Source organism: Charadrius vociferus, unplaced genomic scaffold (assembly GCF_000708025.1).
Source record: "Charadrius vociferus isolate BGI_N301 unplaced genomic scaffold, ASM70802v2 scaffold999, whole genome shotgun sequence".
NCBI classification, from domain to species: Eukaryota; Metazoa; Chordata; class Aves; order Charadriiformes; family Charadriidae; genus Charadrius; species Charadrius vociferus.
This window is the reverse complement of record NW_009658627.1, coordinates 158,876-183,960: the sequence shown is the minus strand read 5'-3', so window position 1 is coordinate 183,960 and position 25,085 is coordinate 158,876. Positions and strand designations below refer to the sequence as shown.

Sequence of the window (25,085 nt, the reverse complement as noted above, 5' to 3'; positions counted from 1 at the left end):
AACTCCTCTTTCCTTCCACAGAGGAACATGAGCTTAGGTGCAGGAGAAATACCTATTTAGATGTCCACTTAGTAGATATGAAGCAGAAGATTTTCATTTCTCTCCATCCCTTCTGCCAAGACGTTAGTCCGTGTGCTGGTAATTTCCCATCTTGACTACTGTAACCTCTGCCTCTTTATTCCCTTTACCTCTTTGCCACTCCAGTCTGCCCAAAACTCAGCTTCCAAGATTAATCTTCTCACCCTGCTGATCTGACCTTGTTTGCCCTGCATCCTCAATTCCAGTCCTTTTTTTTTTTTCCATTTACTTCCATTTGTTTTCTAACTTCCAGAACTCTCTGTAACTGCCTTTCCCCACCCCTTTGCAACCTGTCCCAAGCTTCCTCCTGACTTCATCTCCCCTTTGTTGCCTTTTGTGCCATCAGTGCCTAAGAGAAGCTTCCTTTGAATATTGAGTGACTTCCTTCACAGTTCCTTCTTTTGAAATCCATCTATTGCATAAAGCAAGTTTTAGTCTTTAACACTTCTTTCTGTGTTTGGTCTAATATGCTTGTACTTTTAGACTGTAAGCCCTTCAGGACAGAGTTCTATCCTTGCTCAGTATAGCTTGCCTGTTGTACAGCACCTGTACACTTCTAGCACTATAAAACAGTCAAGATACCCGTACATTTCCAATTTAAAAAAGTCAGCAATAAATCCAGTTAAATACTCCCTACTCCCTTCCCTTCCCTTCTATTTGTGGCTCCTTTGGGGGTTGGGTTTTTTTTTGTTATTTCTTAGCCAAGCCCATTGTTTCAGTTTTTACGTCCTGTGATGTGGAGGCTTGGGCTAAAGCACACTTTTTGCTTCTCCTAAGATCTGTGCTTCCCTTCCCCTGCCTCTCCTAATACCATAGGTACCTGAATCATTTGGACAACGATGAATTTCAGAAAGCCATCCAGGAACTCCAGTTAACAAAGAGTATCTGGACTATTGACCTGGCCTACCTAATGCGGCACTTCGGTGTTAAGCATAAATTTTGCACCCAGACGCTTGGAGTGGACAAGGGCTACAAAAATCAGGTTAGTAGTATTATCTACTGGGAGACAGCAGGCAGTTTTAAAAGCCCTGTGTGTCATGCTATAAAAGCACTGCTGTGTTACTGACAGTTAACCACAGTTCCTGTAAACAAGGTTTGCATATTGCCAAAACTGGCACAAATCAGTTCCAAAGAACTAGATACGATCCCAAATATTTGACACCTTTGATTCCATAATATGAATTGTTTAAAAAGTTATCACATAGTGCTTGTGAAAGGTTCCAGCCTATTTGACAGTCTTGGAGACTGAAGCCCTCTATATCTACAGAACAGTTACAGCCCGGGCAGGAACAGTGCTAGCTTCCACACTTTCCCCACCAGCGTGCCTTAGCCCTGACCTGGAAGAACCACCTCTAGAGGTGAGAGGGGAACTCAGCCTCCATGTCCATTGAGAGCTTGGCCTCTTCAGGATTGCCAAGGGGGCCAGTAAGGGCCTGTACTGGTGATGGCTTTTCTAATGCAAGCTCCTGCCCAGTACAAACCAGACAGGCTTCTTTCATGTAGGCAGTTGAATAACCACTGGATGGAAATTACAGCAATAACTGACCAGGAGTGAATTTAAACTTGTAATTTAGAGTAGGAATCCTCATCATGTTACTAATGAACCGAGGGAGAGATCTCTTGTCCATAGCCAGATCTCCAATCTATGCAGGCCCTTGCTGGCAGGGATTGTAACTGGTGGATTACCTAAGGTAAACATCATTCCAGTTCATAATGTCTATTGTCTCCACAGTCGTTTTACAGGAAGCACTTTGACACAGAAGAGAATCGCGTGAATCAGCTCTTTGCACAAGCCAAAGCCTGCAAGGTGCTGGTGGAGAAGTGGTAAGCTTATTGTTTTCTTCCCTTTCTCTTTGGAGATTCTGTGGGCCCCATGCTTTTCTTGGAGTCACCAAGCTAAACTGTTAAGAGAGACCAAAATCAAGTCCTGAGCCTTTTTTGTGAATTACAGAGACTTTCTACCATATCTGTCTCAAAAAAAAAAAAAAAAAAAGTGGATATCAAGGGTTAATAATGAAGTTTGAGGAAAAACAGTCACGACACAGAATAAGTGATTTGAAAATGCTGACAGGAGTTGACTACTGTTTATGTTTTGAATTTGATTATCCATTAAAATTACCCAGGAGGGAGTGCCTACAGCACTCTAATTGGCCATTGTTGGAATTAAGGAAGAGTGCTATGTGGGCACACAACCCATTGTTCCCAGAGCTATGCAAACATTATAGCTCTCTGTTCCTACACAGATGCACAAAGAAAAAGCTAGAACGCGAGCTTTTGCCAAGGGGAGGATGAAATAAGGAACTGCTATGAAAGAGCTGCAAGCCCAGGGGAAGGGGAAAAACTGCAGAATTGTTTCACAACCAGCATTGATATTCTACATGGGAAATAACCGAATGTCCATGTTCAACTCCAGTTACATCCCTTTTTATAGTGAAGTTGGATTTGGATCTCTGTAGTCGAAGTGGGGTAAATGATCAGGAGTAAGAAAAGAGCGGGTACAGGGCAGCCACAACAGCATTTGAATGTTGCAATGCAACTTTCATTTGGCAAAAACGTTAAGTGTCCTTTTTAACGTACAGAGTTTGTATGGTACTATCTGTTTAACTAGAGCTGTAACAGGACAGACGGGACAGTCAGTCCGTTTTGCTTTAGCAATCTGAAGATCGTGGCCTTGATCAAGGCAAGGACAGAGAGCGTGTCTACCTGTGCAGTACTGAGGCTGGCGCATCAAATAGGAGTGACACCGGAAAAGATTATAAAGCACAAGTTAGGTAGTACACACAGCCTGGACATCTGGAATGTATCCAAGGGATGAGTTTCTAATGCATATGGAATACACCACCTGCCTCAGGGAAGGACAGCTTTTAAGAGATGAGATTATAGGTTATGTTTGGTTAATACTCATTCTCTGTAGGAGGTACTATAGAAATAAAGCCTTAAGAGCATCAGGTAGTCCAAAATTGCAACTGGGAGAAACATTCCTGTGTGACAGAGGCAAATTTAGGCATGTCTTAAGTTGGTTAGTGATTATACAGTATCTTTAACCACTAAGTCGATAAAGATTCAGTGCTTCAGAGATAAGCTTTTCTAAGGGCAGGAGAGAACACTTTACTTACAATTTTCCCACAACAGAATTCTCAAGTTACTGAATGAGTTGCCAACTCCTTTAATACTCTTGTCTGGGACTTCTGATACATTCTGAGATTACATTTATATTGCTGCAGAATCCAGAGCTGTTGCTCTGCACTTCAGTAGCAGCCATGAGATCAAAAGGCCTTGAATGGCACAGGTTTTGTCAGGCTTTGTCTGCAGCAAATTCTGCAGGGTTTAACAGCAAGAAAACTGTACCTGATGTAAAAATAACCATGCAAACTGCACATCATAAGTACTGTCCATCATCACACACTTAATTGTATACCAATCTCTTTCCTAAACTTGTTAGTAAGCATATCTGATTTTTTTTTCTGCAGCACAGTAACTGTTCAAGACATCCAAAACCACCTGTCCCAAGGTCACGTAGCCATTGTCCTAGTGAATGCAGTTCTGCTACTGTGTGATCTTTGCTCAAGTCCTGTCAAATACTGCTGCTTCCTCCCTATTGGACAGAAGTGCTTCTGCAGGAATCCTGACTACCAGGGCCATTTCATTGTGTTATGTGGCTACAACAAAGCCTCAGGGAGTATTTACTACAACAACCCTGCCTATGCTGACCGTGAGTAGCCTGTTCCTTTTGGGTGGATTCTCAGCCACCACATTACTAACGTGTCTGTTAGACAGAGCCACAGCTGGTCTTCCCCTAATAGCATGCGTATATTTCAAGCGTCACTAACCAATCTGTCAGAAGGGTTTTGCCACATTAATTAAATTAGTGCTGCATTTTGTGCTGTGATTTACTTAAAACCTTAAGATACACATTGTAGCAAACTTGTTTGGCGTTCAGATGGGTTAGTGAGGGATGCTGAACTGTCGTTCAGAATGTAACAGGATGGCCAATTTAGTACCTATTTACAGCACTACTTCAGCGAGCACTGTCTTTGAGGTGGAAAGATCTGAGTAAAGCTGTAACCTAAGTTGACAGGTCTGGTCTGTATACTAGTTACTTTTCTTTGTAGAGCCTGCAAGACTCAGTATAAGAGTCTTTCGCAGGCAAATTCTTCTGACTTTTTAGTAACATTTTGTTCCTCCTTAACAGGAACATGCTGCACCAGCATCAGTAACTTTGAGGAAGCCAGGACAAGTTATGGCACTGATGAAGATATTCTGTTCATCTACACAGACAGCTGACATCCACACCTGATACTTCTGCGCCCTTCCTGTGCAGCCTGCATGGCAGCGGGCTGCTTGTCTCAGGACTCCCCCTGCAGAGACCTTCCTCCTGAATTGCAGTGGGATCTTAAACAAGGGAGGCTTTATAGACATTGACAGGACTATATTGCAGTGCTGTCTTTACCTTTTTTTTCCTGATGATGTATCTGATTTTGCGATGTATGTCTCAGTTTTTTGTTGGGTTTTTTCCCCCCTCTTTTTCAACATTGCACATTTGACAGCAGTTTTAAAATACAGGCCCATAGCCTGTTCACTTTGAGCTTATTTTCAAATTAAACACATGAGAAAAAACCCACCAAATTTATGAACTTTAACACTTGGTAATACATGCATAGGTTTAGGTAAACAAAACCAGGAAAAAAAAAAAAGATAGAAAATACCTGTTTCTCTCTCTCTTGTATTACATAAGGAAAATAATATTAACTTAAACCACTTTTAAATAATAAAAAATGCCTTGCTGGCTCATCAGTATTGTCTGCACTGTAGGAATGAAACACATTTACTTAAGGAAACTTCCCATGTACCAAATTCACCTTACACAGATTAACCATTTATAATTTAATTTTGAATCGTGGTTCTTGGTATTGTTCCCTTGTACTACAAACTCAATCTCTTTCGGCTAAATCTCTAGAATGACTGCTCCAAGATCTGTACTGCCCCAAAAGTTTAAGTGAAGTTTTGCTCGTACCTGGAACTCTTTATTGCTCTTTGGAAAAACCTCTGAACATTATTCCACCCACATGTGCCAGTTTCTGGAATCCATTCTAAATATAAACTTATTAAGCAAATACAGAACACTGTCATCCACACTAATAGTATACATTTTGTCTATAAATTGTAAATATCTGACAGCATATACTTGATTGTAACTAAAAATGCTGAATCATAATTTGAGCCAAATTTTGCTATTGGTGTTAGTTCAGTGACCTTTTAAGAAAAGATGGAATACAAACGTCTTTTTGCTACAAGGAACTCAGATTTTCCAGCTCTTATAATACAGCTGTATTTGGATTACGTTGGAGTTAGCGTATTCAGACATTATCAAGAGAAATTGTTAGCAGCCCATTCATAATCCTTTCATGGGTCTATTTAGTTTGCTGAGGAGCACTGTAAAGTGAAAGAATCAGACTCATCCATCAGAATTTCCTACAAGTCTTGATCTCCAGTCCTGCCTATGTTGAAGTGGGTAGAAAAATCAATACTAATGTAAAGCTCGCAAAATTTTATTTTGCATTTAAGACAGAAATCCTACACCTTTGGCATGGTTTTAGGAAAATAACTGTTCAAGTTCTGGAACTGCATGGAATAACAGTAAGAGGACATTATTATTTAGTGGTGGAAATAATAAATAGGAATCTACTTTCAGCATGGTGACAAATTTTTCTAAGAGAAAATATTTTATCAGTTGTTGACTTACTGAAAAGTATCTGGAAAGCGTTCAATAAGTATGCTTAGTAGAATCAAGAGTGCTCCTTTGTACAAAGGCTAAAAATAGTAACAGACATTTAAAAAGCAGTAGCCTTTAAAAAGTTCCAAACAAAAAGTCTGTGACAAGAAATTTTCAGTGTATCAAATTTTGCTTATCATTGGTGAGGCTGGAATCCATTCTGGCACTTACACTTACAAAATGAGTAAAAATTAGGATGTGATTTGTCAGCAGTAGAACCAGTACATTAGTGCCACCAGAATCCCAGAAAAAAGGTACAAAACCTATTACAGAAAACACCTTCCCACTCCTCCAGAGTAAGTCACCAGAACGCTACTGATCTGGGAATTTTTATGTCCAAGTCCAAATTAATGATGTTTGATTCAGAGAGATTGTATTAGCTATGTTACTAATTAACAGGTATGTAAATTACAGGTTGATAGAGTACCTTAACACATGCATTTTCAGGTAGGTAGGTCATTCAATACCATTAAACTGCCACAGGGTTAATTTTAGAGCAGGCTTGGTTAGGTAAATAAAAACAATTCTTGCAAAAGGCTTGTAATTGACATTTAGCATCATACTGGTTCAGTTATCCAAATGCAAATTGTGAGCTTATACATAAAACATGAACGAAAGGGCATGCTTAAGTGTTCTCAAGTGCACAGATAGGTATAACAATATTGACTGTTAAATGTTTGGTACCCAGGGTTAAAATACTTCAACTAATACAGACACAAAAAGAGAGCTCCACCGGTGGCATCAGGATCTCTTATAGCCGCCAAATGGAAGATAGCTATGAGATGAAAAACACAAGGAACCAAAAGCCAAGTGAAAAGACTGAGTATTTATATGACACAATTTCAGATTAAAAAGAAGCTCACTGTGCAAGCATCCACAACATCTGCATTTTCTGAAACTGTGTTTCCCATTACAAGGTTGTCTATCAAAATACTCATTCTGAAAATGTTTTGTCACTTTGTTTCCTTCATGGTGTCAATAGCAAAGGAAGGGGTATTTTACATGCAGGGATTTTATACATAAATATATTTTTATTTGTAATTAAGCCATTCTCAATAAAGGTTTAAAGTCACAGGTAACCCTGTAAAATAATGTCGCAAGTGCATTTATTAACTAGCTTATGAAAAATGCTGGAATGTAGAGTTGTTATATAGTGTTGTATATTGGTGTTACATACTTGTAGTATGTAAGTGTTATATCTTTAACTAGAAATGGCACAGCTGAAATTTTAATTTGGAAAAGAAGATTTAAGAGTTCAACTATTTATTTCAGCTATAAATTCTTAGTTAATAGGCTGTAAATTATATTCATTCTGCACTTCCTGAACACCTACTACATCACCTGAATCATACAAAACAAAATTTCAATATACACCAGTAGCTGTGAATAGCAAATGTAGTGTTATTATGCATGTTCTACAGCTGTTTTATGTACTCTGCAACCACTGAGCATCGTACTGGAGTGCAGCTCCAGGGAAGTAGGTTTTGTTACCATCCTGATCCCTAATTGCATCTCTGTGCCTTTCTGTTCACAATGAAAAGTATGCAACTGCATCAGGCTTGCCTATGCTTTAGCTAGTGTTTCTAGTTTTGCCTCACAACACAGCACTGAGCTTCTGAAGATACTAAAAGCATCTGTCTGCAGCATTACTTTTGCACCTTGAAGGAGCCCATCAAAGACATTGGTCCAACTGTGGTTGTAATACACAGTGTAAAGGGAAATAGTAAAGAACAGTGGTCTTGCTTTACAGTACCCACAGATCTTCAACCAAGTAGGACATCTAGGACATTACTTAGCTCTAACAGAACAGCCTCAAATAGTACAGAATTTAAAAAAAAAAAAAGATGAAAACAATTCGTGTCTCCTTTCTCCCTAAATTATGCGTTTGGGTAGAGGGTAAAAACTGGAAAGCAGAAGTAAATAGACACACAATGCAAAGCTTATATAACAACTTTTATGTCGTCTGAACTCATCATCTCCATCAAACTATATCTCAATACACAATACTGAGTAAGTTTAATCATCATTTTATATCAATGTATTCCAACTGGATATAGTTCTAGTAAGGAACAAAAGTTTGGACTCATTAGTGTAAATGACCAAAAAAACCCCCACAACCAAGAAGCCATTTTTCAATTACTTTACTTAACACAGTTTTGAATCCTATTATTTAAAAGTTGGCTCCAGGAAATCAAAACGACAACATTAAAATAACAACTTGTGATCCACAGTAAAGCAATCATCTAACAGTACCTTTTAATTTGTTACGTAACGTTTGATTGTAATGAGATGCTCTCTCTTACTCTTTGATTATATTGGGTATAAAATAAGGCTGGACTGCTTCAGTGAGCTTCTCTGCATACATTTCATATCTACCAGTCATCTGGAAAAGAAAATCAAAGCTTCAGTTCTTTTAGTGAGCTACGAAAGTACTTGAGTAGAAAATACTTATATCCACCTTTTATGATGACATATTATTTAATTGCCCGAAAAAGTAAAATCATAACTCACTCAAAATGCAAGACCTCCAGTGCCTTAGGACAAATTTGATAGACTTTCATAAAAGAACTCGTATTATGTTGCCTAGAACTGTACTTCTACCCCCCCAAAAAAGAGACGTGCATTTCCACTCTAAAAAGTAAAACTTTAAAATTAACACCTTCCTGCTTTGCAGCTCTCCTTCACTGACAGTCATGTCTGCTGACTAATTACTTGAGGCTATTTTGGTTATCCTGGATAGCTGAAAGTTGAATGTGAAAGGTGGACTCACTTTCTTATGCATCAACAATATTCTCATTTAAGTAAGTTATGTAAATGAAGGCAAAGGAGTGTATCTGTAATTATATCTTCACATTGTGTCCTTGATAACTGATGAACGCTGCTGCCAGCAATAAGTTTGCACAAGTGCCACTGACGGCATTTGGTTTGCTCTTACCTTATCTATTAATGATACGAAATACTATCACTGCTTTGGGTGATACAGTAGGCTAGGAGGCTGAGATACAGCATTTTACGTAGAGAACTATCCTCTTCTGAAGTGTCCAGCCTACAACATTGGCTCTGAGAGCAGGGAACTACTTCTTACCAGAGTGTAACGAGGACAATTTGTTTAACTATGATGCTGCTGTAAGTTTAGCAAAGATTTTCTACTTAATGTCCCTTTCAGGCATCATTGAATGCAAATTGCAGATTCCAGAGCAGGTTAAATAGGTTCCTACTTGCTATCAAGGGTTTTCTGTAGTGGATAAACGATGACTTCATAGTTCCTCATTCCCCTCATATCAAAAACTACCTGTCTTGGCCACAAATGAGAGGAAAAGGAAATAGATATCCCATGTCATATAAACAAAAGCCACAGCTGTGCCTTATGTGCCAAAAGACCAACAATAGCAATCCACACCACCAACATAAAACTAAGGTGCTGAAAGCACAAGACTTGAAGACAATAAAAAATAAGCAATTCCATACAAAACAGCTAAAGCCTGTGTTTTGCTTTTACTGTTTTTCCTAATCAATACAATTGCTTTTGTTCAGATAACCCTACTAAGCTGTTATAAGCAATGCTCCACGTGCTTCCTAACACACTAAATCTCTGCAATAAGGGCCTCAGATTTCAGTGGCAAAACAAAATTAAATGCCCGCCTGACTTAAAAAAAAATCGGAATCTCTCAGTACAACTTACAATTTAATTCCCCCATGTCAATAACCATATACCTACCACACACATCTGTAAAATAACAAGTGCAATTCTGTCCAGAAAACGACCTGAAATGACTTTTTGTCTTTAGTCCCTATGTATGAATTGGCAGCATTACCAAAAAATTCAGCTGTAGCTAAGAAATTACTATGTTTTAACTAAGAAAGTTTATTCAGCATTTCAAATCCATAGAACAACTGTATTTTTACATCAAATTTAAATCAAAACACATTATATATTGCACTATATTGTAATGCACAAGGTGGTTCCAAATAAACCAGCTCTATAAAATAAATGTCTGCTCTCAGTAACGTTATGTGCAAAAACTGACACTCCTTGAAAATGTTTACTTATTTTAAATACTAGTTTGTCACTGAAGAACCTCCATGTACAGTGATGACTGCTAGCCAGGAGTTCTGGTCTAATTTTTTGGGATTGAAATCATGCTGATCTTAACAGTGGATAGGAAAAAATTCTAGTCTCTACCGGTAATGAAGACTAGAACGAAAGACCTGTTTCCACAGAAGTAAGCAAGATGTTTTCTTCATCAACAAAGCCTATTTAAGGAAGCTGCCATCTCTTTTTTCTACTTTTGCTTGCCTTCTATGTTGTTCCAACAGAATATCTGTGGGGCCTGCTGTAAACTTGATCAGATTAAAAGAAGAAACTAGAGTGTGGTTCATTTGTTTAAAAAAACCCTCAAAATAGAAAAAATCTGGTCACTCCACTAAACCTGTACACAATACAGCACCCCACATAGCTTGTACTGGCACAACTGAAGGGTTAGCAAACTGCAGTGCTGAGGTGGCGATTTCTTAAACCAACACTGCTGCTGGACAAATTAAATCCAAATTATACCCTCAGGACAGATGATCCAAATTTGCTTTACCTTAGAATGCAAAAAAATAGTAGTAAGTTTGCTAAAGCCACGTGGAGAGGCTTGCAGTCGTCTTAATCTGATTTAGATTAATTTAAAAGTGGGTTAGAATGCTTCCGAGATAATATACACAGTTCCCTCTCTGTGGCTTCAACACGTCCACAAATTCAGAGAGTTATCACTGCAAGAAGTTTGCACACAGAAAGTTCTCAGAAGCTTAAAGATTCTTGTGTTCTTGAGTTTTCACTAAATTTCACCAAAACTGACAAGTAAGGCCTATAAGAATATAAAGAACTACCATATTAGGTCAGATCCAAGGCCCATCTCAGTTCAGTGGCAAACGCCTACATACCTTGCATGAGGAAACCACACACACTTCCCCTAGCAGTTCTCAGAGCTCCTGGCAATCTGCACTTAAGGACCAAAGGCTAAGTTTTAAATTTAAAAGCTATTGGCCTAGTTTCCCTGAATTTGGCTATTCCTTTTGTGAGTCCATTTATGCCTTTGGCCTCCACAACATCCTGTTAAATTAGTTCAACAATTTATGCTTTGGACTGTTTAAAAAAAAAAAAAAAAAGACTGCCTTTTAACTATTGTAAGATTATATGATCATTATGGAAGTTTGTTTGTTCCGATATCCTATATAAGTTTGTTTCTTTATAAGCAGCCTTACCTTAAAATTCCATTTGTCACTGACTTGCCTGCAAAGATTTAGATCCATCTCTACCACCAAAAGTCCATCCTGAGTGCGAGAGAGTCCTGGGGTCCTACTGCCATCTGGTGCAGCTACGTAACTTGAGCCATAAAAATGGCCCAAGTCATGGTGTGCTTAAAGAAATGTTTAAAAAGCATGTAATGCCAACTGCAAATAAGTATACAACTTAACACGCAGTGTCCCATAAAAGCTGGCTCAGTTTCTTGTGGTTGCTCGCTCACTGTGCTTTAAGCAAGATATCATCCTGAAGAGTCACAGCACAATGCTAAGGTAACTGTAGTTTTGGCCAGTAGTTGCTTTCATGCATGCTGCAGCCTTCACATATATCGAATTAACAGGAAAACTCACTGCATTGCTTTTTAAATAACATATTATTATGCTTTCCCATTATTAAGTCTCTGAACTAAAGTAAAGGCTTTGCTTTCATTGTTTTTTATTTAGCATTTAAATTAATTCTAATTGTCAAATCATACATTTCCAAACCAGCTAACAGAGATGCACCCAATCCATTTTCAATACAGAGTCAGAAGTGAAAACACTGGGATTTGAGGCACAGAAAAAAAAAAATAAATCTTACTTCGTATTGCACAACTCTGAGTTGTGCCAAAAATCAGCTGCATCTGTTGTGCTACTAAGCTGACCTTTTTGATGCAGCTGCTAGAAACACTTAACTCCAAAACTAGCTAAAAAAAAAAGGCTCAGGCGCACTCCAGATTAAGCCAGAAGCCATCATGGTTATCACAAGACAAATTATAGTGTTTCAACATGCAACTGAAGTACATACAAGCAAATCTTATGCTCTTCTTTGAGCATTCTCTTTAACTTCCAGCAAATCTGTGAAACAGGGCAAAATGACTTGGCCGGGGATTCAGGCTAGGGCTATTACTGTTAATACTCTTAAAACTACAAATAAAATATCATGCATGCACTGACAACACAGGCTAGTTTGTGGGATTTCTGTCTTCCAGTCCTATAGCACTGCATTGACTCCAAAAATCTTAGTCCTCTGAAAGCATACAGAAACCTTAGGTATGAACTTCTGGTGACCCCATACTGTGGGTACTACCACCTTAATAGGAAATGCTGTTTTCTCCAGCTTACAAAACAGCAGGCTTAAGTAGGGCAGTCGCTAGCTACCATAGCTGTCATGGGATAGACACTTGCAGCAGAGCTATCGTTTCTTCAGACTTTCTAGTTACCAATTACTAGCAACCACTGAATGTGATTTCTGAACATACCTTTTCCACCATCTCCGGAAGTAAAGGCATTTTTGTAGTACTCCTGTGAAATAAGAGGAATCCATAGGTGGCAGTATAATTCCGTTTCATTCAAGAAATCCTTGCTAGTCTACCATATTTTGTATGGAAGTTTATATAAATCTATTAAGAATTTTCCTGGCATACTATCAGCCCTGTCTAAAGGGAGTCATCAAAGGGGCCTAGTTTCTATGATGGATAGACTAGAAAACAAGATCTTTTTGTATCACTGCCTGTTGTTCATAAACTTTGGGGAATGTATCTTGTATCAGTTTCACAAGTCTAAAGAAGAGGCAAAAGAGGAGACATTTAACCAAACACATCTTTGTGGATCACAAATGAAGGCAAATGTATTCACATAATGGCAACAACAAGTCTGGATTTTTGCAGAGAACCTTATAAAGAACGCATATGTAGGGTATGAAGACTAATTTGAAAGCAAGAATTACCTATTTTGTGCAATATTAATTTTCATTATAGAATTTCATTGTAGTATCTGTACAACAGCAACAGTTGCGTACAACTGACTTGAGGATATATTTTATTTTCAGTCATTTTGGCTAAAAGAATACTGATTTTACGATAGAAACTAGGAGAATTAGCAAAAGGGCGGGTAGCTATTGCAAAGGGAGCAATTCAAGAACAGGAAGCAGCTGCAACCAAAAAATAGGCTGCCAGCAACAAGGCAGCTCTCAATCTCTTTATCCCTGCTCATCTTCAAATCATATTATAAACACTAATACAGTAGTTACACAGTAGAGGAATCTACGCACTCAAGTGCTATTCAGTTCATTACCTTGAATTAACTCATGCTACAATACCTAAACAATGAAATGAAATAACAAAGTAAAGATACATACCGTTCCTACCCTGTTGATGGGACATGTAAAGCAGTGATTAGCTATGGCAGCATTTCTTGCTTCAATTGGCCACAGCGACTCGCTGGAATACACAAAAGAGGGCAGGTATTCACTACACGTCTATTTCAGAGCTAAATTTAGATTATGACTGTCTCACACTGTACATTTTCTGTCAAAGAAGCCTAAGTTAGGTGCCAAGACTGATCTTGCTCTTACACTCAAAATCTCCCCACAGATAGAGCCAAGCACTATAATTATTTTCTGCTCAAATATAGGTATAAACAATTCGATCTGACAACCTGGTAAATATGGCTTCGTCATGAAAAAAAAATAAATTAACACATCTCAAGATTTCCAAAGGAATTAAAGTGTAAAATGTTTTACTCTCCAAATTACGCAAAGGATCTACCCATGTGCTTTCACATTCTGTTAATTCTCAATATACCAAACATCATTCTGCAGCAAAGCTGTAAGAAATTCGTACAAGTTGCTCCTCTTTCCCCAAATGGTCCAGGAGGAGAGGCTTTTGCAGCAGTGAATGAAAAAAAAAATCATTATGGGAACAATACAAAAATGAAAGGAAAAGAAAAAAATCCATTTCCACCAAAATTCCCTACTTCTGTTAGTTCAACCACAGTTTTCATAGGACTTTCCATTAAGTCATTTTCCCATGATGGGTTGATGAAAAAGAAAGCATGTTTAACAAAAGTATCCTAATAATTTCTCCGTAATTCTCTACTAAACCAGTCACTAAATTTACATAAACCCAAGAACTGAGAGATTAAAAAGTTCCTTCTCTTTTACAAGCCTCGACCTCTTTTCCAAAGGAGAATTCAATTCTGACTGATGTTTCAAACTGAAATAGTCATCTTTTTATTAGACAGTTTGATATACAAGGATCAGACTAGTTCATATGAGGCCTGGAAGTACTCAGAGCTCCAAAATAAAGGTGATACAATTTGTTCACTCCTGTGACAACATGTACCTGCCAGATTCTGAGTACCAGACAAGGCTGCAAGCATCTGACTCATTAATCTCCCAGTCAGACTCAAGAATCTTAAGCGATGGTCACTGGACTGATTGAAAGGACTTGATTTATTGCCTCTTTTCCCAATTGCTTTGAGTCTGGCAGGCAGCTCTTCTAAGAAAAAGGGATTTTATTGAAAAGCTCCAGCAAATTACGATTTCACAGAAGAGAGACAGGGTAAAAGAGGCTATAGCCAAGAAACAACCCCAGAGACAGTTTTTACTTGGGCCTCAAGAGTCCTCTTCCTGCAATAAAAATTATATGCTTAAAAACAATCAAGTGAAAGCCAATAATTAGGAGAGCCTGAAGCACCCAGAGTACCAATGAAGTGCTGGATGACAACAGGGTAATTTCTGTTTGCTCTCCTGTTAATGGGCTCTAAATGGACAAACATCACAAATATTATTCTAGTAGTGACATAAATGCCCCAAAAGCATTGTGTATTCATTCAGCTCTTTTTCAAAGGACAGTTTCCAACATTACTCAATCTAAATTATCTTTTATACCAAAAACTATTAAAGGCAGTTTGAATGACAAAATCCTGCATCTACAGTTCTACTCTCCAGGTTTGTAAATTCATGGTTCTCTGCATCTGAACTGGCTGCAAGTATGAAAATTTTAGGCCTCTAATCTGTTTTTCACCACTTCTACTCTGTTATGAATGTTCAATGTCCTCAGAATTTTCTAGCTGGTCAGCAACAAAAACAAAAGAAATATTCTTGAACCTTATTACCTTATTACAGAGACAGAAAAACTCTGAATTTAGATTAAACAGATAAAGGGAGGGAATTGGATGAATCCTGAAGATATGGAAAATGCTGAAAAAGATACTCCTATTACGTTTCTAACTCTTCTGTCATGTTGTATACCCAATTAGCAAGTTTATACTGCCTGAAAATTTCATACATTAAGGTTTACAAAACTGACACTGGAAAAATCTCTTCCTCTAGGTTTAAAGAAATAAAAATGAAAGTATTCTGCAATTAGTCTACACACACAACCCCAGCTGAAGGGACAGAGAAGAGAAATGAGAAAGAATTTTTAGTATTACAAGAGATCGGTATGTCTTCTCTTTTTGCTTGCTACTGGATATTAGACTTCTATTACAATATTAGTATCGCTGAAATATGCTCCTGTTACCTTCCTATAATTTACCTTTTGAGCTGGAAATCAGACAGTTCAGCTAGCCCAAAATATGGTATTTTAACTCAAAAAGGAAATGGTTTTGTTCCAAAGAACCCTGCAAAGCCAGACTTCCCTCCCCCTGCCCCGTACAAAGCTAACCACTTATGCTGAAAAGAGTTAAAAATATTAATATTTATAATTAAACATAAACTACCATCAATTCCTCAGTCATATTTATGTAAACATTATACAATAATAAATTACTTTTCAGAGCCTATTGTTACCAGGAAAAGAAGAAAGAAAAAAAAAAGCGCACAGTTTTATCATGTGTTAAGCTGATGTGTAGACACATTCTGGAATCCCACACCTCAATTTACAAATAGTCTAATTTGGAAGTATTGAGTAGTACAGCAAAGAACAGAATATGAGAATGAAAGGAAGGCACGGCGATTTTGTCAAGAAGAGTGGTATAAAGAACAACTGAAACCATTTCTACAAGATTTCTACCTAAAGAAAGACCCCCCACTGGCCCCAAAGAAACGCAGTTATTTTGCATCACATTATAGCATCCCAAGCAATACACAGCCTGTGTCAGACAATGCTTTGGAAGCATGACACATTCAAAGGTTATTATATTGAAACGTGACTGAGGCTGATAATGTATAGGCAAAGACTATTCAAGATCTAATCCACAAATTAATCATTATGGGCTAGGTAAGAAATGTATTTTCTTAGCTCACTGAGCTGTTTTTCTTTTTTCTTTTAGGAAATCAAGTCAGTAGAGTACAATTAATGTCAATCTGCAGAAGATTAATCTCAAGGGAAATAGTTTACACTGGTTCAGTCTGGTTCAAGAGGCCTTATAATCACAAAACTGCCAACAGTTAAAAAAAAAAAACAAAACAATGTTTCTGAGAAAAGGATTTCTCAGCTTGGCTCTGACACTGCAATTTGATACCATACTTAACTGGCTCCTAGGTGGACGATGCGGGCTGGCAAGCTAAGCCTGAATGTAAATTACTACTGCTTATCATAAAGCAAAAATATTACATAGATAATCTAAATAAACTCTCATTAGTTTTCAAAACACCAGATGGATGCTGGTTAACTCCGTCTCTGAGACAGAAGACCTGCAGACGTAGAACTAAAGTTCTGGACTAGAATTAGTGATTATGAACAGACTGGTAGCCCAAAACTCCGGATGGAGAAGAATGCAGATTCCTTCGTGAAGGCAAAACAAGGAGGTGATACCTGAGGTTCCAACACCTCTGCAAGGCACCCCTGAGCCCCAACTGGTTCAGATGTTCAGGTGGCCCAGAATGCATGCAATTGCCTAAATCAGCTTGTGTTTTACCTGAGTGTTCCAATAGTGGCTGAAGGGTTGAAGATGATCTCTGCTCCATTCATACTAAACATTAGCCAGTTCAAAGGGTGATGGCGCCCATAGCAGATATTCACCGCAATTGTTCCAAACTGTGTCTGAAACACTGGGTGTCCTGTATTTCCTTCCATATAGTAAGTAGACTAGAAACAAAAAACCACAAATGCAGACTTCTTAAAAAAGCAAAAAGAAATATCTCCAACATTGCTTTGACACTCCGCAGTTTCTGATTACCAGCTTCAAGTCATTAGACCATGAGCAAAGACAACACCTTTCATTTAGTACATAGCTGCACTGTAATAAGTATATAGCAAAAAGCAGCTCCTAGGCTGCTGAGATCAAATTCAAGCCCCTTTCTGTTTCCCATCACTCATACTACTTTTAAGCACTGTCTGACTTTGACACAAAGACTTCTATTAATGCTAGAAACTTCTATGGAAGCTTAAAAGAGTTTCAGAAATTGACAAACTTTAGGGACCTCTCTTAGTACTTTCATCACATAAGAAAATTTTCCTAAGTCATCACGATCCTTTGATTCTGATTAAAGAGATGATGAACTCTGTTGAAAGGACAACAAATTCCTTTACATTCACCTGTTATGTAATGACATGCAGTAATTTTATGAATGTTATAAGCAAGTATCAGTACGTAGCTAAGACTGGTTATTTAAATTTTCTGTATGCCTGTTGCTCTAAACAAACAGAAGGATTGAAACTACCACCAGGAAAATCACAGGATAAATCTAGAGAACACTCCTTAAAGAAACTGGAGCCAACTGTTGGCTTGAAAGATCCCATTTACCATATGCTGTAAGCTTTCGCCTTATCCTATCAAACATTTCTAAACAATTAGAAATGCATTGGTTCCTGTAAAGGGCAATAGTGAAGAGAAGGACAGGGCATTGTTAACAGCTATCAAGAGAGATAAACATACAAGGAGATATTCTGAATGAAGTGTACAGAAATGGTTCTTCCCAGATACAAGACAAGGGTATGTGTGGAGTCACTGACAGCTGCCTGTTTAGTGCTCAGTGGTAGTCAAAAACCCAAGCAAATCTCAGGACATCAACAGGAAGGGTACTGAAATGTCACAGAAAACATTGTTTTTCTGCTTTATAAGAATTCTGTGTGCCCATGGCTTGAGTACTCAGGGGAATTCTAGTGTCTGCATCTCAGTAATGATATACAAGAGATGGAATAAGCAAAGGCAACTGAAATGCTGAAGGGGATGGGGCAGCTCCCTTGTGAGCAGCAACTAAAAAGGCTCTTCAATCTGCAGACAGAAGGCTGAGGGCAATATTACAAATGAGATTTACAAAATCACAAAGGTAGTGTATAAGATGAATGACATACAGAAATCCCAAAGCAGCAGCAATAGTAGGTATTGACTGAAATTACACTCTTGTACTTGTTTTCAACTAAAATAACTTTTTTCATGTAGCAGGCAGTGCACTTCTGAAATTGCTTCTTTGTGAAAGCAGGTATTATCACCAAGTTCAGAAGGGACTACACAAAGTCGTTGATAAAAGAACTGCAGATAAGAAATCAACTAGAGAGGAACATGCCACCCAACATCCCTAATAGGACAACTGTGGATACCAAGCGAGTACAAAAGTTGCAGAGTGGCCAGACTTACTCCTAACACTACCTTTTTGTAATGATCTCAGAGACAGAAAAGCAATGTACATAATCCACCAGCCTGACCCAACAGGGCGTGCCTCTTCTCATTTAAGACGGGTGTGTTATAAAACAATTCCCTTTTTATTGAAACTATCCGTCCATTGTAACAACCACTGCCATTGGTCTTAAAAGATGCAGAACCACATCAGGCCTGAAGCACGCACAGTTACAGCCAGGGAACAAACTAGCGCCTCATCGCAGTGTAGGAGAATGGCATGATAGATACAGGGGGATCTTCTTCTGAAACCAAGAAGGACTAGAGGTTCAGTATGCCCACTAAATGTGACATCTCATGTTTCTTATCAGGTCTCATGAATTTGCACAGTCCCTTGGGCATTGATTTTATCCCCTTTCATGCCTGTAGAAAGTACGTCATGTGGTGGGCACTCACACAATCCTTTTTCAAAACAATTCTGCTGATTGAGTATATTTCCATTTTTTCTTCTATTCTCCACTTTCTTTTATTACAATGGGAGAAGAAAAACAAAAATGCTGTTGCTTCAGGGAATTCATCAGTTCTTAGTTCTTTATGCCTCACCAGAGGTCACAATCATCTCCACAGCAACAAACTGTGATGTCTCAAGGAGGATTGATTTGTTTATTTACATGCCCTCCCACACAAGGCTGAATAGGTTACAGACCAGTCCTTTTCCATTTAGTTCTCACTGATTCAACAAGGATGGTTTTAACAAGGCTCCTTTCTCTATCTGCTCTACAGAGACAATCCACAAAAATAATTTCAAATTCAACCCTTCCTTGGGGGTTAACTTTGTTGATAAGGAAAACAACATTAAAGTAACAGAGATAAGCATAATCCTTGCCTTGGTGGTTTCTAAAGTTCCTCTATCAGAATTGCTCAGCTCAGAAGAATGGACTTAATGCTTTGCTAACAAAACCAGCTAAAAAGACAGCACTGTTTTGGGTAAACACTACTCGATTCTATAACAAGGTAGATAAAACAGGAAATGTCAATCATTATAGTATACCTGCAAGAAATAAATAGATTGTTTTGTGGTAATTCTCGCATTAGGATTATAAGAACTCCTTTTAGGAATTATGCAAAACTCTCAATGAAACTCTATTTATACTTCACATGGAAAAGTAAAAGTATTTCCCTTTTTCAGATGCCTTTCATTATAGTTTCATAGCTGGAAACAAGTTTCTATGAACCTGCTGCTGATCCACAAAACGCTGTCTGGAAAACTGGAAGACATCATATTTTAGCACAAGCAACAAGAATTTATTTTTCGTTTGACTACACAAGGAACAAATCAAGAATGTGGAAAGTAACCAGAATTCATTTTTATTAGTGCTTGTATTTTATGTGGGTTTGTTAGTTACTGTTTTGCTAGCTAAAAGACAGATCTGATACAATAACATTAAATAGCAAAATAATTGTTAAAGATAGAAGTCAACACTGATGACTAACAGGCCTGTGCCAGAAATGCACTGTGTAGAAACCTACTAACAGCTGCCTCTGAAGAAACACAAACCAGTCTGATCAGGTCTGGGAGCCCAGGTCAAAACTTACAGAGGGTCTCTGAACACAAAGGTTCAAGACACAAAAAAACTTTTTAAATTAATAAAAAAGCAGTTTGGATTCTGAAGCTTCAGTTTAGTTACTGAAGCATTCGGACAGGGAACAAAACCAACTGCAGGTATATATCCCCCAGTGCTTAGAAGAAATGCCTCTTAATTATCCACTTTAGCTGACAAGGAGAGATTTAGTTAGGCAAGACAATGTATTTTTAGACTTTGGTTAATTTTTAATCCTGATCTTTCTGCTTGTGACAATTCTATGGATGGATAAACACATTTCAGATCTACCAGTTTTGTTCTGACACTGCCTTCACTACCAGTTCAGTTTCTGAAGCTGATTCCAGAGGACAGCCTGAAAACATCTGAGAAAAAAATGATTTGACACTTAATGAACCATGTTTTCTAAAAATACCTTACATTTCCTCCCAACATGACTCTGATACAACACACGTTGACAAGAACAAGAGCTGCAAAGTAAGACTAGCTTGATAATCACAATACTGCATCTTACCTCATTGAAATCTCCCACCCTTGGAATGTGATTTTTCCTACTTTTGCCAAGGACTGCTCCAGAATTAGAAATGACCACTGCAGCATTCCACAGAGTTCCCCCATGTATTTCATCTCGCTCCAGGATTGGAGATACCACAACCATATTGTATTTCTTTGCCAGCTACACAAATGAACACAATTCTTTTATTATACACAAGCCTGCAGTAATTATTTTCATTTTTTGTTAATAAAGAAGGATTAAAAAAAGTTTTCATCTAATACACTACTTTGCCTGTTATCAAGGGCTAATGCTTAACCCACACTGGCATGCATACATTGCCACAGTTTCTTCATCAAGGATGGATACATCACAGAGAGCTTTCCACCTGAAGGAAACCAGAAATGCAAGGTACCAACGGGGAAAAAAAGCATCCTAACAGCAATGGTCAAACTACAAAGATGACCTCTATCTATTCACAGGTATAAGAGGAGATCTTATCCCAATCTTTCATTCTGGTATACCACATGAGTAGTACACCAGAACAAAAGACACCATGGCTAGCTAAGAATAGTTATTGAAAAAAAAGTAAAAATAGCATTACATGTTAACTATAAATATTAAATAACATAGGTGTGAGTAAGAAATACAGCAACTTCTGACTGCCAGCTTACTAGCATATTGTCCTTTCCTTCAAATCACATCACTTTATTTCCCCAAACTTCCATAGTGTCATTAATTCCATAGTGAGAAGCAACACACACCTGCCCTAGATCAAACTAAACATATGCTGTCTACAAAAGCTTAATAGGTCAGTGCATATCTGGGCAAATTCTACATCAAAACAGTCTTTTGTTGTTTAAAAATATTTGTATGAAGAATAGTTCCTCCCTTGTGAAATTCGGGAATAGTTAAATGGGCAGTTTCATATGCCTTCCATGGTGAAAGGCAACAAATACAAAATAGTTTAAAAAATAATTATCAAGCACAATTGTTGTTGTCCACTTTACTTTACTCGCTATCATAATATCTGTCAAGTAAGGTAAAAATTCATTTTTGATTAATTCAGTTTTCTCAGTGGTACAAGACCAGTATATAAAGAAGAAATCTATGCTCATCACTGACAGTTATGGGCTGGGGCTGGATGTGGGGTTTTTTTGCTTGATTGTTTTTTTACCTCTTGACAAAATTTTGTTGTTGGCCCATCCTCTGCTGACTCAGCAAATTCAGTCCAAGGAAGCTTCTCTCTTGTACAAAAAGCAAAGGGCATGGCTAGAAAACACCAGTGCAAGACAAAATTTACAAAAATGTTCATGTCACTCAAGAAATACGCGCTGTTTGTATGAATACAGATATAAAATTAAACAGTTAAGAATGATTCAACTGTTTTCCTTGTTTAAAGGCAAAAGCTATTTAAAACTATTTTTAGCAAGGGCAAGGAGTTTTGGACCCACGCAGAGCAAAGTAGAACGGACAGAATGCACTTAGTGAAGTCTTACCAGAGGTAAAAATACAAAATACACCCCAGTCACTAGTGTACGCTTTCTGTGAATAACCTGTTTTCACAACTCTGGCCTTCATTTTGGTTTTCATCTCTATTAAGCCTCAAAGACTCCATTTTAATTAAAATTAGATTTTTTTTTTAAATTTTCATATCTGTCTAGAAAAAACCCAAAGTTTTAGAAGGAAAAAAATAAGGGAAGGATCATGAAGAAGGCACACACCTACAAATATCACTGTTGTGGCATACACCAGTCTTCAATATAACAGACTTCACATACATCTTCCATACAGTTCTGATAACTATGACTCTGTTTTTTTTCCTTTAGAAAGCAAATTAGTAAAGTCAGCTGTTGTATCTTGGAAGATCTCTGCTGTTTACTTACAAGACATACTTCTAGTACAGGATACTTGTTAAAATAGAAGGAACTTGACCTCTGATAACCTAGAAGGAATTACAGAAAATACTCACTCCAAGCCTCCTGGAAACAAACTATGTTGACCCCACATATTGCAGCTACTTCCACAATCTCCTCAATTCGTCTGTGCAGTGCAGCCACCTGATTGCGAGAAGCATCACACTATAAAAAAAGCTGTATATTCTAACTCACTTGTATATTAAGAGCCTGGTTTTACAAGCTTGTTCACATTAAATTCATCTTGTTCTATACTTAGTCCCATTGCTTTCAGTGGGAATAACTCAAGAAGTTATCATTCCTGATCATTGATAATATAAAGAGTTAGATACAGATTTTTAAAAGCATTTAGACGCTAGTAATAGAGAAAGCAATCCAATGGAATTCTAACTCTGTAGTTACAACATTTAAATACATGGCAACTCGTTGCTGACTGATTTGCAAATAGCCAAAAACCTTCACAGAATCAGCAAAAATTATAATTTTGCTGCTCATCGTAAACAACCTACAGAACAGTGTTAAACAAACGTGAATTCAAAGTCAAGTACTCAGAATCTTAAAATATGAGGCAAGGACAGTCCATTTCCTTGGTTATCTCTGAATCCTGCTCATACATGTGGATCTTGGACACTCTGTAGAAGTTGACAACTCCAAACTATTTTCTAAATCCCTCTGTCCAAAGAGCTAAGTAGAGTATTACCAAGAAAAAATACCAAAGCATTTATTAATTAGCCAAAAAACCACCATTTCAAAGTAATTTTTTCTTGACTATTCTACTTAAAGATAAGCATAAGCATAGCACTTCGCATTGATACTTTCAGGTGGCAATAAAAAAAAAAGACAAGTCAAGTCAACAGTGACCTATGAACTCCACAAGTGTACATTGATTTACAGAAATAGTTAACTAGTTATTTATAAGATAAAATCATTAATATAACTGGTAGTCTTTTTAAGACATGCTTCAAAGAATCCACAAACTTGATCCATATACTGAATTAATTACTTGCATCTGTGACAGGTAATCTTTAAAAAAAAAATTACCTCAGAAATGTTCTGTCCTGTCACTGTACATAACTACTACCCCAAGAGATTTTATAAATGTAATATTTTCTTTCACTTTTTTAAAGCTACTTTTAGGAGGCTATTTCTATATATGTCACCTCAATGCTTTTGTGTCCAAGATGTTAGGATATGATGGTCACCCTGTAATAAGATTTAGTTTACTGCTGTACAAAGAATAGTGAACACAGCTTTATTAATCTGTGTTTACTCTAATGGATTTTCCTATAATGGAAGATTTCTCAATTAGAACAAGAACTGCACCTGTGGTTTCCTTGGGTTGCCGTCTCTTTTGATTTGGGGTAAATGATTTTCTGTTTCATTTTAGAGGCAAAGGATTTTCATGCACAAAATCAGTGATTAAATATTTAGTTTTGGAAAAACTGCAAACAGGTTGGGCAATTCACTAGGTAAATATGAGAGATGTTTCTGAAAAAACAATAAAACCAAACGTGTCGTTTGAATTTCTTACAGTATGCTGTATTAAGATAGTGATCGGTCCCGTATTGCCAGACAATCAGCAGAGATTTCATGGGGGAGTTTCTAACGTCAACAACTGAGGTGTGTTATTTCTCAATCCAGTAGTAGAGGAGTTATACAAAAACGGCCCAGATCCCAGTTTGTGTACCTGAACTGCCACGGCTGTGTCCGTGGGAAGTGGAATTTTATTTTGTACCAGTCCTACTCGAACAATACGTGGCCTTCTCAATTGCTCTGGAGCAGCTTCAAATCCATAGCCCTGTAGCTCAAATTCTCTTTCCTGAGCTGCTGACAGAGCAGCAGCTGGCAAATTAAGTTTTCTGTTTTGAGCAGGAAACAAAGACATTTCAAGATGAGATGTTCTCCTTTTCTGCTCTGCATGCAACAGATCAAAAGGATCACAAACACTGCCTACCCCTTCAGAGACACCCAAGCTCCCACGCCCCATATGCAACTATCAGACAAGGGAACAGTCAGACAGTAGCCAACTCATTTGCAAATCTCACTATTCTCCTCCATTGCAGCAAACTCCCAGTGTCGTCCTCTGTGATTCCCAAACACTATCACCTTGCTACAGAAATCAAGGAGCACATATCTACAAACTTTCATCTGCCACCCCCAAATTACAAATGCTTTCCTTCCAACGTATGATAGATGCCCACTTCTGCAGCTCACTCATCCCGAAGCCATGACCTCCCCAGCCCCCCCTCAAAACTATCCCCCTCAGATCTTTCATTCCACTCAGCCACCTTCTCAAACCACCTCTCTACCGCACCGCTTCCCAAACTTGGACTACCTCCAAACTACCCCGGTTATCTCACCACAGCCTAACCTCACCGCAGTACCACAAGCACCACTGGACCTACCCTTCTTTTTCCTTTCAGCCCAGCCCCGTGTCGTGCGCACCCGCCCTCAAACTGACTCCTTCCCCCTCAGCTCCCGGGCTGGGCATCCCGCAGGGGGAGGAGGGAGAAGGGACGGGACACAACACCCCCCGCGCCGGGGAGAGAGAGGCGAGCCCGTCCCGGCAGCGCACCTTGCCTCTCCCCCGTAGAGGATCCGCTTCACCTCAGCGAGATCCTCCGGCGGGATGTGCTGCTCCAAGCACGCCTCCAGCGACTCCAGGCCTCCCG

General features: G+C 38.3%; 2 protein-coding genes across 2 annotated transcripts in view; one reads left to right on the top strand and one right to left on the bottom strand.

Annotated features, from left to right (window-relative positions):
• GUCD1 (guanylyl cyclase domain containing 1) overlaps positions 1 to 4,800 on the top strand; it is a 5,517-nt gene extending 717 nt beyond the window's left edge. Inside the window, exons 2-5 of the mRNA XM_009893224.1 lie at positions 895 to 1,060; positions 1,811 to 1,902; positions 3,549 to 3,790; positions 4,271 to 4,800. Of these exons, the coding sequence (XP_009891526.1) occupies positions 895 to 1,060; positions 1,811 to 1,902; positions 3,549 to 3,790; positions 4,271 to 4,362 (592 nt within the window). The 3' untranslated portion in view covers positions 4,363 to 4,800. The remainder of the gene's footprint in view (positions 1 to 894; positions 1,061 to 1,810; positions 1,903 to 3,548; positions 3,791 to 4,270) is intronic.
• Positions 4,801 to 7,985: 3,185 nt separating this feature from the next.
• Positions 7,986 to 25,085, bottom strand: part of UPB1 (ureidopropionase, beta) — a 40,978-nt gene continuing 23,878 nt past the window's right edge. The window contains exons 2-11 of the mRNA XM_009893223.1: positions 24,989 to 25,079; positions 24,101 to 24,272; positions 22,470 to 22,557; positions 21,675 to 21,769; positions 20,519 to 20,680; positions 16,763 to 16,932; positions 13,257 to 13,338; positions 12,379 to 12,421; positions 11,099 to 11,253; positions 7,986 to 8,234 (exon numbers count right to left, since the gene is read on the bottom strand). Coding sequence (XP_009891525.1) covers positions 8,151 to 8,234; positions 11,099 to 11,253; positions 12,379 to 12,421; positions 13,257 to 13,338; positions 16,763 to 16,932; positions 20,519 to 20,680; positions 21,675 to 21,769; positions 22,470 to 22,557; positions 24,101 to 24,272; positions 24,989 to 25,079 — 1,142 coding nt within the window. The 3' untranslated portion in view covers positions 7,986 to 8,150. The remainder of the gene's footprint in view (positions 8,235 to 11,098; positions 11,254 to 12,378; positions 12,422 to 13,256; positions 13,339 to 16,762; positions 16,933 to 20,518; positions 20,681 to 21,674; positions 21,770 to 22,469; positions 22,558 to 24,100; positions 24,273 to 24,988; positions 25,080 to 25,085) is intronic.